Raw genomic sequence first — 20,157 nt, forward strand, 5'->3', positions numbered from 1 at the left:
TATTATATCATGTTCTCTGTGCTCCAGACAAAGTTAGAAGTCAAAGTTATCAGTCCTTAATACTTTAATTTAAAGAAAAAAAGCAGAAAAATATTAATAAAATAAAGCAAGAGAGTGAAACTCTAACACCATCTTTTGTAAACTATTAAGATTTTAAGCTACTCAGGTAAGTAAAGTATTTCTTTTGCATTCAGTGCTGTATGACACACAGTCAGTGGTCAACAAAAAATTTAAAAAGTGGGGAAGGGTTTTAACATTTAAAATTAGGGTCATGCCCTGACAATATTCCTTTCTACAATGGGTTAGGACATAGGTATTTCTACTCGAGTTGGGATTTACACCTTGCAGCTCCAGTATAGCTCTGATCAAGCAAGTGTGCTACAAACAGAAGCGCAGCCGCCACGGCATGATGAGCTAGCTGCCCAAGTACATAGGTAGGATCATACTCGGGGCATCCAGCCCACCCCGCTACTCTCACATCCATAGCTCCACTTCTACCTTTAATGCGCTAGCTCTATCTAGTGTGGGTACATCTCCTTGAGTTGGAAATGACATTTTATGTACCAGCGTAGACATACACCATGATTGTAATTAATCACAAAGCAGTAAAGTGTACAATCAAAAACATTTTAGTATTGCTTGATAGCTCAACTTTAACCACATTCTGTTTTTTATCTCAAGATGTACCATTAAAGCTTCATCAAAAATTGTCATAGAAACTAATAATCAATGCCCAAATCATTCCTCTAGTAAACACAGGCTTTTTCCATTAAAAGATATAACCTATGATCAGATCATACACTTTTCTTTTTAATTCTTCTTTCTGAATCTTAAGAAAATATTACATGCTGTATGTACTGACAAATAAAAGCTATGCTTTAATGACAGCGTTACAGCACGATACACCCATGTGCCCAAAACCTTAAAACTAGGGAAATAAGAAGAGGAAATATTAGTGAATTCCTTTCCACCTCCATACTGCCTACAACATGGTATTCAATAACACTCTTCAGTGCTCCATAAGGATCTCCCTTCCATCTCTAACAGACACCCAAAAGCAATACATACAAAATAAGTTTGATGAAGCTGGGGAAACACTAAACTTCACACACTTTTATATTAGTTATATCAACATAACAGTACATCTGACTGTCATACATTTCATGCATTTGGGAAGTTATTTTGCCTTAAATCACCAATGAGGTCACTGCTTAGGTTTTGTGTTAAAGTGCAAATTTCATGTAGATGGGGTACTTACCTCCAAGAGGTGCCAAAAAGCAGTATAAGTGGCATTTTTTTTATTCATCAGATTTAAATTTGATACGTTTATCTTAGCGCACATATTTAGTCACTATGATTAAAGAATTACGAAATACTCAATAAGCAAACAATCCTGATGTATAACTGATATTCTAGGAATCAGCATATAAGGGGTAACAACATGCTCAAAGGACAGGCCCCAAAGTGTAAGTCCACACTGGAGCTGGGAGCCTCCCAGCCTGAGTAGACAGATACACACAAGCAGGGCTCGAGCTAGTTCACTAAAAATATCAATGAGGACGTTCCAGCTCAGGCAGAAATTAAGGCTCTGAAGCCCACCTGTCCCACCAGGCTTCAGAGTCCAACATCCAGCCCAATACCCCTACTAGTGTGAGTCTGTCTACCCAGGCTGGGAGGATTGCTCCTAGCTACAGTGTAGACATACCCAGAATGGCTTAGATTTCTTGTAAAGGGGGAAGAAAGGTGAGAAATACCCTTTCCCAAATAATTCACCAAACACCAATTTTTCCATAGTTGTTATAAACTTTCCAAAATTTCAAATTGTATAGCCAATACTTCAAAAATTCTGGAGTTAGCCAAGAATTATAATCCATTTTTTGTGTTACTAAAACTCCAAGTCACAAGATATTCATCCACTATCAAATTGAAACTCTTAACAACTTTAACTACGGGTCAGCTCCTGTTGCACCACAGTAACAGCTAACGTTTAAAATGTTGTGCATGATTGTAATTATATCATAGATCACCTAAGATACAATTGCATTGGGCTTACTATATTTACATTACCTTTGTCACAAACATTTAAAGATTTTTTTGGGCACAAGGACGCCAGCATAGAGAGTGAAAAGAATATAGAGGTTCATGCAGTAGAGACACTGTTTTGACAATCCCATGCGATGTGAGAAGGAATAAAAAAAGAGAAAAAAACTGAAGTGGGGTCATAATACAGGAGAGTTAGAAGTATAAAATAAGAGAGTCAGTTATTTCATTTTACCAGAGCAACCGCTACTTGTTGAAGTTAGAGTTTAGAAAAAGTATCTACAGAAAAGTTGATTAAAGTACTGAACAGTAGGATATTCTGGCTTTCCCTAATCAAATACAAGGAAAAAGGAAAAAAAATATTGCAGGGGTACAACTCTTTTCTCTCTCACAGACACACACTTTTCCTATCCCAAACAGCTTACAGTTTAAGTTTAGAAAAAATGCCAAAAGGTGGATGCAAAAAACAGATAGGGTAGTACAAGGTAACGGTCAGACAATTATGATTAGAATAAGCAGCAGCCGCAATCACAGTTTACCAGCTGCCTAGACATTGTCAAGTGTTTTGCAAGCACCACGACTAGAGGTGAGTTTTAAAGAGGGATCTGAAGGAGGACAATGTACTGGCTTTGTGGATTTTTATTGGGAACTTCCTTCCATGCAAAAATGGATGCCACGGGAGAAAGCACTAAGTTGTTTGATGGGAAACTGGACAGATGGGTGACAAAGGTCAGCATAGTTGGCAAAGGAGAAGCAGAAGTTGATATTTCGGCACCCAGCAAGATGAAGCCATGTTGTGTTTGATGCAGTGAAAAAGGGGGAGTCACTGGGGGGTTGCAAAGTCAGAGCAACAAGCCAGGATGATGATCTTTGTAACAGACTTGTGAATGGATGTAAGGAGAACAAGGCAGCATCTGGAAAGCCCAAAATGAAGAGACCGCAGAAGGAGGGTCTGGATCAGAACTTTAGCTCTGTCAGATTTGTGAGTTATTAATTCACTGAGAAAAGCTGGGCAAAATGTGACCTATCATCCACACACTCTTCATGATTATTTATGGAAATCTGTTACTTTAATCATTGACAGACTTCCTTTAGAGCAAACCAAGAACTTACAAAAGTCTTTTTCTAGTCTGCTTATTCTACCTTACAAATGTCATGCTAATGGATAATTAACTTGGGTTTCAGAAGAAAACATACCTCTTTAAAAAGCTTAGTAGGTGCTGCTATAGCCTTTTCTTCCTCCAAATATGAAGCCCAGCACCATGGTTTCTTTCCTTTAGAATATAAAGCTGTGAAGAAACATACAGTGTTAAAATAAATATTTTGGCAAAATGACTGAATTGCTGACTTCTCAAAGAAAGCAAAATCAAAAGAAAAAAATGATGTGTGTTTCAAATTTCTATTTTGTAATATACATGTATTAAATATCTCAGAACTTAATACAAAAAATCTATTCAAAAACTACTACTCTACTAACGGCCTTATTAATTACTAAGTACTATTTACAGACAAGACTAACTACTATTTACCCTGACAAGAATACAACAGTGAAGCAACACAGCAGTCGTTGCAAGCTCTGACTCACAGCCATGTGTGGTTAAGAAGGAACTGGGGAGCGGGCTGGAATGGGCCTGCCCTTTATATCCTCAGTTGGAGGCATGAGGATGCTCAGGGTGCAAGTGCTGCCGAGTAGGTACCAATGACCAAAAGTCTCTGGCTTGAGGGCACTGGGAGCTTGTGCACCAACAGTGGACAAGATATATGTGGGCAATCACTCGAAGGGGAAGCAAGAAATTAACAGCATAGCAAAACCCAGGAACTTTGAAGACAGATGCCTCACAAGCTTTGTCATATAACTGGCACCTCACTTCTGACCTTTGCCTTCTTCATCCCTGCAGCATATACAGCTTGTCATTTTAGATTGTAAACTCACTGTCCTAATCCTGACTGGGCACTACCACAACAGAAATAACTAGTATCATCAATCATCTAATTATTTTAACATTTATATAATTTAGATCTGCATCATCTACATCTGTTCTGGGCTCCTCCTGAAGAAAACAAGTAATACCCCCAATTATGTATAAGTGTTGGGAGTACAGAAACTATTTGGGACTAATATAAACTCGATTTTGTTCATTTGCTCATTTCATGATTTAAGCCATATTTGAATTTAGATCTCTAGATGTGTTATCTAACAATAACATAGATTAAAATTCTTGCTTCTGAATCTAAAAATCAGAACCTTTATTCAAAATCCTTTTGCTGAAACCACACTTCCATTAAATAAACTATAGAAATGTGTACAGATCATTCTGCCAGTGAACAGTAGCATTTCCATCAGCAAACCAGAGTTCCTTTATCATACCAATCACACAGTCTCAGCTTTGGAACAAAATGTCTGCATAAACAACACTTAAACTTCATCAGTAAATTACAGTTGTGTCAACGATGGCTCTTCTGCACTCCAGGTGCTTTAGTTCGTTTGCATGGCTCAGCTCCCTGATGTGTAGCTGAGCTACTTTAGGCTCTCTCTTTGTTAGTGGCCAGGCAGCTGCTGCTAATGGAGGCTCATTCAGTATGAGCTCACAGTCTATCACAAGAACTACCTTGAAGGGCCTTTTGCAGGTTTCTGGTGGTGCATCACTGATATACAATAACTGCTGATTCTGCTGATTTTCCTACAAATATCTACCATATTAATGGACTGAAATGACTGCACTCATTTAAAAATATTTTATTGTGCTGCTTTGAGTGGAATACGACCCTTTGGACTGATTGTAGCAATTATTCCTAAATATTTCCATAAATGCATCTAAATTCGTGCACATACTGAGGCCTGGTCTATACTACCCGCCTGAATCGGCGGGTAGAAATCGACCTCTCGGGGATCGATTTATCGCGTCCCGTTGGGACGCGACAATCGATCCCCGAATCGGCGCTCTAACTCCACCAGCGGAGGTGGTAGTAAGCGCCGCCGACAAAAAGCGGCAGAAGTCGATTTTGCCGCCGTCCTCACAACGGGGTAAGTCGGCTGTAATACGTCGAATTCAGCTACGCTATTCACGTAGCTGAATTTGCGTATCTTAAATCGACTCCCCGCTGTAGTGTAGATGTACCCTTAGACTTGGAAGGATTAGATTTTTATCAGTAAATGTCAGTAGACATCAATTTATCTGTATATCTACACAACAAAAAAAGATATTTCAACTGAAAATCGAAATTTGTAGATAGGCAAAATAAGAAAAATGCTGACTGAGAACTTCTTAGTTTGATTTAAGGATATTTACTTTGCATATTTTGACATATGATGTTGACAATTTGTGTTTTGTAGCCCACGAAAGCTTATGCTCAAATAAATTTGTTAGTCTCTAAGGTGCCATAAGGACTCCTGTTCTTTTTGTGGATACAGACTAACAGGGCTGCTACTCTGAAACCTGTGTTTTAATGGTTATACATTTATAACTTTTTAAATCTCACTGTCTACTGTCATTAAATAATTGTCTGACTGCATTGTTATCTGATCCCCCCCATAAATTTTCACAATTGTGAAAAATTAACTAAATAAAAATGAAAAAAATACTTAAAAAGAATTATCCATCAAAATTATAAAAAATAAAAATCAAATTCTGCCAAGCCTACACATATTGTAGTTATGAAATTACTCCCAGAAGACGCAAAAGTAAACTGTTACTTCTGCTAAATGCACATCCTTGAATGGCTGTAAAAGTGAAAGGAGCAATCCTATTTATCCAGCAAATCAACAGGTCTGCTTCTCATTTACACTAAAGGCCCCTTTACACCACTTAGGCGGCACGAAGGAGCCTTAAAATGCATTACATTGATGCCTACTACAAGCACCTTCACATTGCCAAAGTCATGTAAACAGCTCTTAGGTTAAGTCTACATGGCAACGTAAGCCCGCGCCTGAGCTCAGGCTCTAGCCTAGCTTCCCTTGCAGCTATGCTGCAATTGCAATAGCCAAGGGCTTGGACCCAGGGTCCCAGGACCCTGCAGGGTTGGAGGGTCTGAGCTCGAGTTAAGCCGAGACCCTATTGCTTTGCAGCGTAGACACAGCTCTGCTTGACTCGGGTCCCGGGAGTCAAACAGAAGTATCTCACAATTCCATGGGACAAGTTCCTTAATCCTCTCTATCCCACCACTCTGCAATCTACCCAGCTCAGGTCAGCGTTAACCCATTCTCTTCTGATCACTGATTTCCAACGACACTATCAGAAAGGTCCCTGGGTTTGCAATGGAGAGCAAACTGATCAAGAATTTTTCAAAGCAAGCTGCTTCCTAATAATGTCCAGGGCAGGCAGTGAAGTTTTCCCCACAGTGCACACAGTCCTAGGACTAGAGCGGCCTCTCTCACAGGGGAGGGGATGCTAGGAACTCTGCGACATGGTTACTTTGAATCGAGTCTGTGCACTGCAGTGTGGATGTCAGAGCCCTAGGTTTGAGCACAGGTTAGAAACATAGGGTTAAAATACAACACAGACGTTCAAGCCCAGGGTGCCCTAACATGGGTCAGCTGACTCAAGTCCCACTAAACCTGGGCTTACATTGCAGTGTAGATGGGCTCTTTGAGCTGTGGCGCAAACCTATTACCTTAGTGTAGAAGAGAATCAGGCTCCAAGTGTTGGCTACTTTCCCTCAAGATTACCTTTAATCCACTAAAAAATATCATAATTGTTATAAAGTATGTAAATGGTAGAATTAGAGACTATAAATCCAGTGCTATAAAAATCGTAGTTCTCCATAAACAGTACATGATCTCCCCTTGCTGCATACATAAACAAATGACGCTTCTGAATTCCCCCTGCCCCCCGCATATTTCAACTTACGTTGCTTTAAAATGGCCATATCACCTTTTCTTTTTCTTCTGGCTCTCTGAGAGACTCTCAGTATCCTCCCTTCATGCTTCTCCTCCTAGATTACAAAATTTAGGAATTTAATAATTTTATTAGTTTTGTAGCCAATTCAAGCTAAAAGAACATATCCATGGTTCTTACGTTTTTTAAAACACTTATTGTTGTTGCTCTATAATATCAAACTTCAAGCTGTACATTTCTAATGATAAATAAAAAAATAAAATAAAGGAATAGTCCCAGCAAACACTAAGAGCTATGGACAATTCAAAGGACCTTCACACTCTGGAATTCAAACTCTTTAAAATCAGTTATCATGGTCTGAGCTGTGGAGATTCCAGATCACAGACCCTTCAGAGGCTGATTGAGCTGGAGCCAGCTGGCATTCTCCACTGTTCTCACCTCTTCAAAAATAAATAAATACATAGTTTTTCCTCTAACAATTTTAGCCTAGTCCATATGTCAAACTACTTCCCCCCCCCAAAGTTCCTTATGAAATGTAAACTGACACAGCTCCTTTTTACTTATTATTTGTGCATCAATAGTTTTGCTAATGCCCCACGCAGTTCATGGATTCATTTGAGAGAATGCTGCAGTAGGAAGGCAATGAAGCCGCCTCCTAAGTTTTTCCCATAAGAATGTCATATGGGCAATTGCATATTTCCCTCCCATAATCCAAGCAGTTTCTGCCTTTGACTATTCCATAACTCCAAGTCTCTCCCTCTGCTATTGCAAGGTATAAAGATTTTCTTGATTGTCGTTAGCAGAATGGTTGTAAGTAAGAAGAACTTTAACTCTAAAAGGGAAACAAAAATTAACTCCAAATCATAACATAAATAAGACAGCATCAAATAGTAGGCCATATGACATACTATGCTTATGACGGCTGTTCTACTACTTCATATTACATTTTATATAATTTTCATTTTTACTACGACAATAAATGCTCCAAACAACGTTTCATAATACATAAGGTTAGACCAGTGACAGTTTCTGGCATGTACATCCAACGGAATTCAGAAAATACACATGTAAAGAGGCAGCTAGCTGGAGGTTTATAATCAGCTACAGCACATGTGGCACCCTGGGCAAAGGCAAAAATCAACCCCCTCCCCCCTCCCACACACACCTTTTACATTCTGCTTCTTCGGTATCAAAAATAAATAATTGTGCTGGTATCAAGAAAAGATATGCCACGCATAGAAGAAATGTTTCTCCTAAATGTCAGCAAATAATTATAAGTAACAACTGTCACTATAAACCAGAGCCGGATAAATTTCTATTACAGAGCAAGCAGGCCTAACCCTAGTAGAGACCCATGTGCTCTCCTGAAGGCCAGAAAGCTGTGGGAGTTATTTTACTCATGCCTGGAAACAACAGCAACAGAGCATAGTAAGAACTGCACCACAACAATGCAGTCGAGTATCTAGAAACCAAAGGCAGTATTAAAGCATAGCTAAAATAGGTCAAAGACAATGAGACTACCAAGAAGATAGTGACATGATGCAAATTAAAAAAGTGACAAGGCAATCAAAGAGATGTGAAAAACTGCTATGGCTTTAAGCAAAAATACGTTCATTTTGAAGAGATCAAAATAGAGAGACTAGGTCAGGGAACTCTGTAAATTAACATACTGGTTATTTCTTTATCTACACTAAATACAATTTCGCAAACTGGCTTTCTGCAGAATTTTTTTTTTTAATTATCTGGATCATTTCCTGAACACAATGAGCCAAATTCATTCCTGATATATTACACCATGGATGATTTTGGCCAAATTTCTAATCTTTTTCACACAGGAGTTGCTACTAGACTTTAATATCTGCATAATTTTCTATGGAGGTGCAAGTTCATTGCTAGCCATAAGCCAGTACTCAAAGAAAGAACCAAAAGTGTTTGAGATTCACCTTCTCCTACTCATATAATGATGAAAATAAAAACTAGCCACAATTGGAACAAAGAAAATCCTGTTAAATGAAAAGACAGACATCAGAGCAATATTCTTCCATAGTTTTTGCATTTAATAAAGATCAAGAAAATCAAAGTTCTGTTTCCCATAATTGTAATATGATTCTCTTGCAAACAAGCTATTAATTTCCATGCATCAGTTTATGTGCAATGCAAGTAACGATTGTTTTAGAAACTGTATATTCTAATTTCCTTATTTTTCTGTGCTTAATGTTCCAACAACACTGTCTTAAGCACCTTCCATTCATTTAAGTTCCTTGTTTTGTTTCTTTCTAAAAAAAGGGGGAAAGGGGGACAACAGAAAAGTGATAGCTCAATTGCTAATTATGCATAGTTAAATATATAACGGAGGAATCTATTATTCAACTGAAATTTTGGCTATGTTGGAGCTATTCACCCCAGAGTGCACCGCACTCTAGAAAGAATATAAAAATTGAAACATCAGAAACAGGTGCGCAGCTGAGATGTTGCAAGATCCACTATGATGCTATAAAAGTGCACACTGATTAACCAAATTAGGTTAAATGCTCCCCTATGTAAGGCAAAACTCCTGCTGAAGCTAACTGCGGGATTGGGTTTATGAAGCATACTAACAGTTTCATCCTTCTCTTTTTTGTCTTCTCCATCTTCTTTGCACTCTTCTTTCAGGGGTAATTTTGTTTTTCTTTTCCTAGTCCCTTTAGAATCATCTTCCTCATTGCATTCCACACCATCTTTATCCTCCTTTGGTTCTCTGTCATGAGAAAAAACATGGTGACATAAGAACCTACAACAATTCAACTCTTGCTTCCATGAACTTAAGTGGAAGAATTAGGAAAAAGGCAACTACCCTGAATGATAGGGAATGATAGGAAAACCCAAATGTTTGTAGGTCCCTGGGTATCATTCAAAATATATTCTTAGAGCTACTACTGAAAATGACAGCTGTCAAAAAAGTTAACACAGAAGACATACAACAGTAATTGCAAAAGGAAAGTTGTCAGCCTATACTGAACAGATTCTGCATGTTTAAAACAATTTGTCTTTCCCGCCTGGCATCAAAACTCATAAAGAAGCAATTCTTTTGAAATGCTTAAGACTGCAGGGCAGTTTAAAGAAAAGAAAGAACTAGTAATTATTATGACTGACAAATCCAATTGGAATAAGCTGATATGTAACGGCATAAATTGTCAGTCAAGCAACCAAAAACAGACAGCTTTGAAGCAATTACTTAAAAATGAGGAAAAATGCTTTAGAACATAGATGTCAAATTGCCCTAGTGAAATGTACAATTCACAATGAGCATGTAATCAGAAATCTTCTTTTGTGATGTGATGAGCTGCATTAGTGCATGCTGAAATGGAAAGAACTGAGGAACTGTCACAGGTTGGAGTTTGTCGTATGTAATGTAGCTTTTGCACTTAAATATAATTAACTAACCACAGCAACCACCTAATCGCTGAGCATCCTAATTCTAGTGATTATGAAACATTCTGCGAGTCTGACACTGATACTCTAGTCATGCAGACTAGAGAGGAGTTCTTCACTGTTTGTGTTCAACAGTAAAAGACAATATTTTCTGTGCAACTAACGAAGTTTTCAACACTTGCATTACACAAAATTCGAGCTCTCATATTCTATAGATATTTGGGACAAAAATATAAGTAGATATGAATAACTGAGAATTAAAGTCAGAAAATTCAGAGATTAGGTTGCCTCATTCTCACCCCACCTGACCCCACTACTGTTTTATCCCAATACTCTCTCTCGTTATGCTGCGTTTATGTCATATTCCTGGAGTGTATGCCTTATAATAGCACCTACTTGTTTTTGATGTGATGTGCACATTTCTGGCTGCAAAATTTCCCTTCAGGAACAAACTGTTCTGTGGTACCATCGTGATAACAGTTTTCACAGAAAATAAGCCCATCCACTTTTGTAGCTTCCTTCAACTTCAGGGGAATCCCAGTCTTTTCTGAAAAGGCTGCAGAGTGAAAGGAAAAGAGTAATTTCTCCAAGCGACAGTACAAAAAGTAAGAAATTTCAAACCATACAACAGACCTTGCCAAGCAAAGGGAAGATTCTACTTATGTCACTATCATTAGCTGTAGAACCAATGGCTACCATTCATGATGGGTTACTGTTCCTCACTCCAAAGGGCTGGCTTTCAAAAGTAACACAGGTTTTAGCATTCAACAAAAGATAAGTGCCCACTAACCTTATACTTCTGTTATCAATGGAATAGAGAGGTGTGGCAAAGCTGCCGCCCCAGCACATCCACTCCTCACTGGCTGCAGCAACTTATGCCTCAGTTCCACCCCAATCGCCCCCCCTTCTTTTGGCCTACTCTGGCCATAGGGGTGTCCCGGCCTTCCAGCCAGACCCAGTCCCTTTTGGGGCCACAGACACCTTTATCAAAGTCCAATAAAAATGTATACAAACCAAACCTTCATCCTGCTGGGCTCTGCAGGCAGTCACCTCAGCACAACAGTACCTCTGTTTTTGCTCCCTAGTTCGATCTATCCCCCAATCCAGGGGCTGGGCACACTCCTCCCCTACTCAGGATAAAGCCTGTTAGGGCTCTGAGTCAGGCTTCCAGCTCATCTTTGGAGAAACCTATCAGGTCTTTTTCCCTTTCTCCCTCTCAGGCACTTCCCACCTCCTTTCCTCCATGTCTTCTCTCCGCAAATGGGCTCCCCCAGCAATCCCCCAGCTGCGCTTTATTTCTAATTAGGCCTGGCCCACCCACCAAGTGCACCCAGGCTAGATAATTGGCCTTTCACAATCTGGGTAGGGCAACCCCCCCTCACAAGAGACCATTAACATAACGACACATGCCAACATTTAGTTGATCTTTTTTAGTGTGAATTTAGTGCTGCTGAAAGATGTTGCATTAGCTGCACTGAAGACTGAGGTCCTTTATCCATGGATCAGGTACAGCCTAGGCAGCAGCTGTGCAGACTTTCCCATGCCGCCCTGCCAGCATGCCTCATTCCTGACCTAGTGGGACTATTGCCAACTGTGAAACGAGAATTTGGTGAAGTTTTCTTTTAACAAACACACACTTATTTCTGTAACTAAAATCCTAGGCTATGAGGTATTCTTCTATTACAGCCTTTTTTCTCCAAAAGATTGTACATAACTACTCCTGTAGTCTACGAGAGAAAAAAAATACACATATTTTCCCTCTTATCACTCTGGATTAGGACAACTACATTTTCCAACATTAGATTCAGGTATTCAGCTGTCTATAAGCCTAGGCACCAAATGTCTAGGCTCGGAGTGGACATGGCAGCCTACACTTATGGGTAAGATGAAGCTTCAAAAAGAACTGAGGGGATCTTCTTAATAATATTGACGAGAGCATTGGAGACGGGAGATATTGCGAAGACCAAATTGTGAATCGTTTCCATTTGGCTAGGTAGGTAGCCCTAGTGGACAGTTTCCTACTGCCAAGGAGGACTTCTCTGACTGGACCCGAACAAGCCAGCTCCATTGGGTTTAGCCATCGAGCTTTCATGTTGTGAGGTGAAGAGATTAGACAATTGGGTGCTGGAGGTGGCTGTGATCCTGAGTAATCAAGTCCGGGAGCAGCGGTAAGGTGATCGGGTTTTCCAAGGACATTTCCAGGAGAGACATGTACCAGTGCTAATGGGACCAGGCTGGAGCTATCAATATGACCGAGGCTTCGTCCCTTCGAACCTTGAGCAGTACCTTGTGAACGAGAGTACAGGAGGTGTTCCCTCCAGGAAAGGAGGAACATGTCCATGATGGAGCCCAGGCTGTGATTCAGGAAGGAGCAGAACTGTTGTGTCGCATGGCGAACAAGTCTATCTGGGGAAATCCCCACCGTTGGAAGATGGTATTCGTGACATAAGGGTGGATGGACCATTTGTGGCTGTGAAAAGACCTGCTAAGGTAGTCTGCCAACTCTTTCTGAACTCTGGGGAGATAAGATGCCTCCAGGTGTATTGAGTGAGCTATGCTAAAGTTCCACAGTTTGAGGGCTTGCTGGCACATGGGAGAGGAGCGTGCTCCCCCCGTCTGTTTATATAAAACATCGCTGTTGTATGGTCTGCATGACAGATACACATCTCCCCTCCAAGTGAACTTGAAATGTCTGGCATGCCAAACGGACTGCCTTCAGCTCTCTGACACTGATGGGTAGCCATGTTAGTCTGGATCTGTAAAAAGCAACAAAGAGTCCTGTGGAACCTTAAAGACTAACAGATGTATTGGAGCATAAGCTTTCATGGGTGAATGCCCACTTCGTCAGACGCATGATATGAAGTAAGAGATCCACCTGGGACTAGAGGCCCTGAGGTCTCTCAGGTGCTCCCCAACCCCTCTCTGACGCATCCGTCACCAGCAAAAAGGATGGCTGGGGCCTGGAGAAGAGAACACCAACACACATCACTTGTGGATCGAGCCACCATAGGAGAGACTCAAGAACCAGCCAGGGGAGAGTGACAATCTTGTCTAGACAGTCCCGAATTGGTTGGTACACCGAGGCTAGCCACACCTGAAGAGGCCGAAGTCTCAGTCTGGCGTGCTGTACTACAAAGGTACAAGTGGCCATGTGGCCAAATTGCTTTAGGCAATTCCTTGCTGTGGTGGTAGGGAACTGCCCGAGACTCATAGACTCATAGACTTTAAGGTCAGAAGGGACCAGTATGATCATCTAGTCTAACCTCCCGCATGATGCAGGCCACAATAGCTGACCCACCCCCTTCCCTTGACTCAGCTGTTGAAGTCCCCAAATCCTGTGATTTAAGGACTTCAAGTCGCAGAGAATCCTCCAGCTAGCGATCCCCGCCCCATGCTGCGGAGGAAGGCGAAAAACCTCCAGGGCCTCTGCCAATCTACCCTGGAGGAAAATTCCTTCCCGACCCCAAATATGGCGATCAGTAGAACCCCTAGTATGTCATCGCACAGGGTCTGGAAACGTGACTCTGGGAGGCACACCCTTCCCTATGTTGAGTCCAACACTGCCCCTATGAACTCTATCTGCTGAACGGGGATAGGGTTGACTTCTGTACATTCAATAAAAGGCCCAGGTCTTCTAAAGTTGCTCTTATGAGGCTCACATGCGCCTCCACTTGTGCTTTGGAGCGACCTTTGATCAGCCAGTCGTCGAGGTATGGGAACACCTGCACCTGCCACTTGCATAAGAACGCAGCTACGACTGTGATGCGCTTGGTAAACACTCAAGGTGCAACTGACAGGCCAAAAGGAAGGACTGAACTGATCATGACTGTGATTCACCATGAACCTGAGGTACCGTCTATGGGACGGTGTTATTGAAATATGAAAATAAACGTCTTTCAAGTCGAGGGCAGCATACCAGTCCCCCGGATCCCAGGAAGGGATAATGGAGGCCAGAGAGACCATACGGAACTTCAACTTCTTTATGAACTTCTTGAGGTATAGCAGGTCCAAGATGGGCCTGAAGCCATCTTTGGCTTTCAGTATTAGGAAATACTGGGGGAAACAAAAAGAAAAAGAAAAAATCCCTGGCCTTCAGCTCCTGAGGTACCTCTTCCACCACCCCCACAGTTAGGAGCATGTGCATTTCCTGCATGAGAAGTCTTTTGTGAGAGGGGTCCCTGAAGAGAGACGGAGAAGGGGGGTTGCAAGGAGGGAGGATCCCCTTTCTACCATGCAGAGCACCCAGCGATCTGATGTAATTCGGGCCCATGCAGGGTAGAAATGGGATAGGATGGATGAATCCAGATTTGGACTAGTATGTCGTCCCTGGGCACACCTTCAAAAGTTCTGCTTTTTGCCTGAGGACTGTTTCACCTGCCCAGAGCCAACCAAGGGGGAGGCCTCCTTCTATTATTTCTGCTATGCCTCCTAGAAAAGTCCTGCCTGTTCTGCGGGTGATAGAATTGAGACAGGGATTGTGGCTTTAAGTGCCTCTGAGATGTAGCCGAAGTGTGCAGGCCAAGGGACTTGAGGGTGGCTCTTGAGTCCTTGAGACTATGAAGCCTCAAGTCTGTCGTCTCCGAGAAGAGGGTCGAGCCCTCAAATGGGAGGTCCTGGATGGTGTGTTGGACTTCATATGGGAGCCCTGAAGCCTGCAACCAGGAGTCCCTCCTCATTGCCACCCCCAATCAGCCACATTCAGGAGCAACGCCCTGGCCACCAGCTTGCCCTCCTCTACCAATGAGAAGAACTCTACCCTAGAGTCTTCTGGCAGAAGCTCTATAAATTTTGCCATAGCCCTGCAGGAGTTAAAATTATATCTGCTTAGGACCACCTGGTGATTTGAGATTTGGAGCTGGAGACCCCCGGTGGAGTAAATTTTCTTCTCAAAGAGGTCCAGCTTCTTTGCCTCCGTTTTTTTGGGGATGGCCCTGATGTGGCGGCAAATAAGTGGGAGCGCCAGGAACTACAGCTAGGGAGTCCAGCAGGGGGTGGGTGTAAAAATGTTCAAACCCCTTAAAGGGAATGGAACACTTCCGTTTGGTCTTCTTCACCGTCAGTGGTAAGTAGGCGGGGTCATAGTGGTCTCTTGAATAGTCTTTATGAGTGGCAGGGCAATCCGAGAGGGACCACCAGAGGGGGCTAAGATATCCACCATAGGATCTGATGTCTTGGCAACCTCCTCAACATGGATCCCCAGGTTCTGGGCCACTCTGCTCAGTAGCTGCTGGAGTACCCTATTATCATAGAAGTTCCCGCCACCACCTCTTCTGGTGAGAACGAGGATGAGGCCCTAGCTAGGACTGGGTCTTGCTCTCTGCCCTCAGCACCGAGGGGGTCACATGGTACCGGGTCTTCCAGCACTGTGACTGATGCAGCGTGGGGCGGCTGGTCCTGCACCGAGGGAGGTGTGGGAGACACGTGAGATACCGAGGCCACCAACACAGACCTCCTGGAATCGGACCTTGGCTTTGGTGGAATACACAGGGGGTCCAGAAAGGCGACTGAGTCGGAGCCTGCCTTTGCCCAGGCCACAGTGCCTGGTGGAATTGCTGCGTTTCCTTGTCTGACGTCAAGTGTCTACACGATCCGTGTTGGCTTCGCTTAGATCTGCAGGACTCCACCTCTGACTCAGAGGACTCACTGAAGGAGGACCACGGGAGAGCAGAGCCCACTGGTGCTGGGGAGCAGTGTCAGGAACTTGAGGACCAATGCAGCTCCTCTACCTGTCCACTAGCAGAAAGAACCGGTGCTGAGGGAATGGCGATCAGCACGGTACCATGGCTGGCTTGCCCCGGGATGGCACCAAAGGTCTCACGGGTGCCGCTGAAGCGAAGCTCGGTGCCCTGTCTCATCTAGGTGAAGAAGGTAGTGACGTGAAGGCAATGAGCTCTCTGGCCACCTCAAAAGTGTCTGGCATGGATGATAACTCCAGCACTTGCTCACGACCTTCCCGGAGAGGGGAGTCTCGGGGGCCTGGATTCGACTGGTCCCTTTGTGAAACAGGAGTCAATGGAGCCTGACTAGGTGGTGCCGTGCTTACGTGACCCAACGCGGGTCTCACTGCGCCAGCTTCCTTCCGTGCCGGTCTGGGCGTGGACGAATGCCCTCTGTCAGGTCTCTTCTTTCTGTGGGGTACTGGAGACTGGGAACGGTACTGCCCACTACCCTGCATGGAGAACTCTGTCGGTGCCAAGGGTCTCCGAGTCCTTCCTCAGTGTCGAAACCTTTTGCGATGAATGGGCACTACGCACCGATGCCAAGGTGCTCGGCCGCGTCTTGGCTGACCTTGGGTCCAAGTGGGAATGGCAGCCTCCATAAGGAGAATCTTCAGTCACTGATCCCTCCCCTTTTGGGTTCTGGGGCAAAATCCCCTGCAGATTTTGCAACATTCCTTTTGGGACTTTATCCCCCAGGCACTTTAGGCAAGAAGTCTGTGGGTCACTCCTGGGCATAGGTTTGCCACACGCTGCGCAGGGTTTAAACCCCGGGGACTGAGGCATGCCCCAGTACGGGGGGAGGGGGAGAGAAGAAGCGGGGGGGGGGGGGTACCCCCAAACAATATCTTATAGAAAACTATACACTAACTACTAACTATTATCTAACTATTTACAGGAAAAGTCTGAAGACTGGAAAGAAAGAGACGCCTCTGAAGCAAGAGAGAACGAGCGTTCCAGCTAATCATCACACATGGTAAGAAGGAACTGAGGTGGCAGCAGGTCAGCAGGGCCCTATATTTGGCACCATGGAGGCACGACTCCAGGGGGCTCCTGAACTGACCCGATGGGTACTGTTAGGGGAAAAACCTTCCGGTTGCCGTGCACGCACCACGCGCATACTTAATTGGAATTGACATACGCAATTGAAAAAGAACTACCTTTTCACCCCCAGAAAGGGTCTCTCAAGGTCAAGGGGAAGACATATTAGTGGGGCAGCGTGGCGAAGTTTTCGGCACTATTGCTTGTGCTATTTGGTGGATAGCTACTGACAGTTACATTCTGTTAATCTGGCATTTTCCACAAATGCTAAAAATAATTATGTATTTAATTAAAAAGGAAAAAGAATCCTGGTAAAATGTACCATCTGCAAAGGCAAAAAAATGATGGGTGCAAGAAACCATGGAAGTAGCTGTAATATTCTTTTCAGTGCTACCCTATTGATCCCATGTTCAATGTGTACAAAAATAATACTGAGCATCTGTGACTACATGGTACATTTTTCTATGGATGAAAATGTATATTTTCCTTTTGCCGATATTTTAATTTCCACAGAAAATTCTGTCTAAACCCTTTGCCCATGCAGTTAAATGCCCATGTAAACCCTTGAAAGTTATTACTCTGAACATTTTTGCAAGCAGTCACAATAGTTCACTGTGGTATAGTTAGCAGTAACAAAGATATTGCAGATATAATCTTCCATCAGTTAAGTTTTTTGAGCAACTAATAAACAATATCCTGTAACAACTGTTTTGCAGTTTACACTATTTTGAGCTGAAGTTAACTATAGACAATAGGTAAAATCCTTCTTTTCTTTTTGAGAACTAGCCTCAGCAAGAACAACAAAGTGAAAAATGTTGATGAATTCAAATAGATTAAGCAATTAGGGCATCTTTTAGTTAAAAAATAACAGGATAGATCACATTAAAAAAAAGTTAGTTCTAAACTTAGATAAAAGTGTCTATTATGAAGGATACAGCTGCAGTTCTCTAAAATTATTGCTTCCAGATGTTTAATAATAGAAGTGTGAAATTTTGTGCTTCTTTCTAATTTAAAAGACATTTTGACACCCATTCACACTCAAGTAATTAATAACATCCCCCTCAGTTTTTTCATGAGGTGTGTACAGAAGTTGTTAAGAGGAAAAGCAACTAAGCCATTTTAAAGCTTTTGGCAACTTTTTATGGAACACTGTTACATTAAAAAACAACAACTATAACATACAAAAATTAAATAGCTTCTTTCTGACCTTCTTGAGCAGTTGGCACCATCCAGGTTGTGGTAGCAGTGGCCTTTTTAACACTTTCCATCTCTGTTTCATCTGTGATGACTTCCAGGGCACCAAACTCATTCACTCTGAACTGATAAAACAAAACAAAAAAATGGGCTGAAATTCTGAAAAAAATTGACTGACGCTCGCTTAAGGATTGCTCTTCTATCCTTTTAGTTTCTTATAATAGTGCCCTTCATTGTATTATCTGAGTGTTCAGTGATACTGCTAATCCCCTAGCAACAGGGAAAGTGTATTTATTTCTCTAAAACACAATGCACATGGTGTTATAGAAAAATGTTTAAATTAACTTTTATATATTTATATACTCTCACACACCATTTACAAATACATACAGAATGGTATGTATCCTAAACAAAACAAAAAAAAAATCAATAGCAAAAATCTCAAGGATAATTAACTCATTCTGCCTTTTTGGATCTCCCTTCACTGGCAGCAAACCAATGCTCTACCACCAAGCATTTTTGTCAAAGGTCTGAAAGTGATCAAGAAAATACAAGTATTTCACAGAATATTGTAATTTCAGTACCAACCAAAAGCTGAGTGTTTCTCCAATACAAATTGCATGTAAGCAAACACCCAAGAGCAGTTTATGAACTGTCTAATTATCTACTAAATATAATATAACCATCAGCCAGGAACAAGGCTTAGCAATATCCCACATACTGTGCTTATACTAGATCACTGTGATTTATGTCCATCCTGCCTCCAGTAACAAAGCATCCTCCAAATGCCGTAAAAACTGCAGTGCTAGCGGATAAGACTAATGTTCCGCTTTCCAGTTAATAAATAAGTCAGTAGGTCCAATGGGTTGCACAGGTGTAACTAAGAGTAGAATGATCTTCTATTTTAGCTGAAAGGATGCAAGTCACCTAGAGTTCAATCACACCTTATAGGTGCTGGTACTGAGGTTCCCCGGAAGGATCTCCAGGACGAACTATGCCTCAGAATCCCCTCACAAAGCATACTTCCACCTACTCACCCATCCATCTTTGCCAACCTGGCCTGATCTACGCTCACATTCTTTAGTGTATTTTTGTGCCTCAGGAGACTCCAGAACAGAGTATTCAGCTCCTTGTACTGAGGCACTGCGTAGAAGTACAAGTAGTAAGCTCCTAGTGCCCTGTCCTCTCTTGTGCACTTCTAGAGCAGCCAGCCACAAACATGATTGTTTACTTGGTATTAACATCACTAGGTTTCATCAACGCAGACCTGCTAACCCCAAACACTCAAAAATCATGAGTCAAGTCCCAAAAAAATCATGAGATTTTAAGAAATAATAAATGCTAGGTTCTTTTTATTTGCCTTCTGATTTTTGAGCCTTTAGGGTTTGTGCTTTCAAGCTTTCCTCTGCAACCATGAGGGCTATAAACTAATTTTTTTTAAGATGACAAGAGATTCTCACATATTCACATGACTCCACAAGCTCAGACTTTAAGAAAAATATCATGCATCTCACAATAGAATTGTGAGAGCGACAGAATTGGGAGAGCAGGCAACGTTGCCAATGTTTATATTCAGACATGAAAAAAACAAAGATTAGTAAATCTGTCTTACCATTCACATACTAGCTTTTCTTCCCCAGAGAGGCAACAAATGCTGAAAGGCGATGAGCACAGCTAATAAAGTTATCTGAATACAACATCAAAGTATGTGTGATGAACTGGGACTGTTATTAATGTGGTCTCTGAATGCTGAGTGGGGAGTGTTGGCCTGGGAAGGCAGGGGAGTGTGACTAGGATGGTCTGCATTGGGGGATGGGAGATGGCCGTGAGGGAGAATACCTGAGCATGTAACGTGAGAACCCAGGAAGGGGTTAGAGGCCAGGTGACACCTTTGCCCAGGAAACTAAACAAAGGCTGTG

At 42.2% G+C, this 20,157-nt stretch overlaps 1 protein-coding gene across 5 annotated transcripts in view; it reads right to left on the bottom strand.

Annotated features, from left to right (window-relative positions):
* L3MBTL3 (L3MBTL histone methyl-lysine binding protein 3) overlaps positions 1-20,157 on the bottom strand; it is a 158,109-nt gene that overhangs the window by 108,095 nt on the left and 29,857 nt on the right. For all 5 annotated transcript variants that reach the window (XM_034765689.1, XM_034765690.1, XM_034765692.1 and 2 more), the window contains 5 exons: positions 18,252-18,363; positions 10,683-10,842; positions 9,474-9,612; positions 6,888-6,972; positions 3,238-3,329 (listed from right to left, as the gene is read on the bottom strand). In XM_034765689.1, coding sequence (XP_034621580.1) covers positions 3,238-3,329; positions 6,888-6,972; positions 9,474-9,612; positions 10,683-10,842; positions 18,252-18,363 — 588 coding nt within the window. The remainder of the gene's footprint in view (positions 1-3,237; positions 3,330-6,887; positions 6,973-9,473; positions 9,613-10,682; positions 10,843-18,251; positions 18,364-20,157) is intronic.

The sequence above is a fragment of the Trachemys scripta genome, chromosome 3 (assembly GCF_013100865.1).
Source record: "Trachemys scripta elegans isolate TJP31775 chromosome 3, CAS_Tse_1.0, whole genome shotgun sequence".
NCBI lineage: Eukaryota > Metazoa > Chordata > Testudines > Emydidae > Trachemys > Trachemys scripta.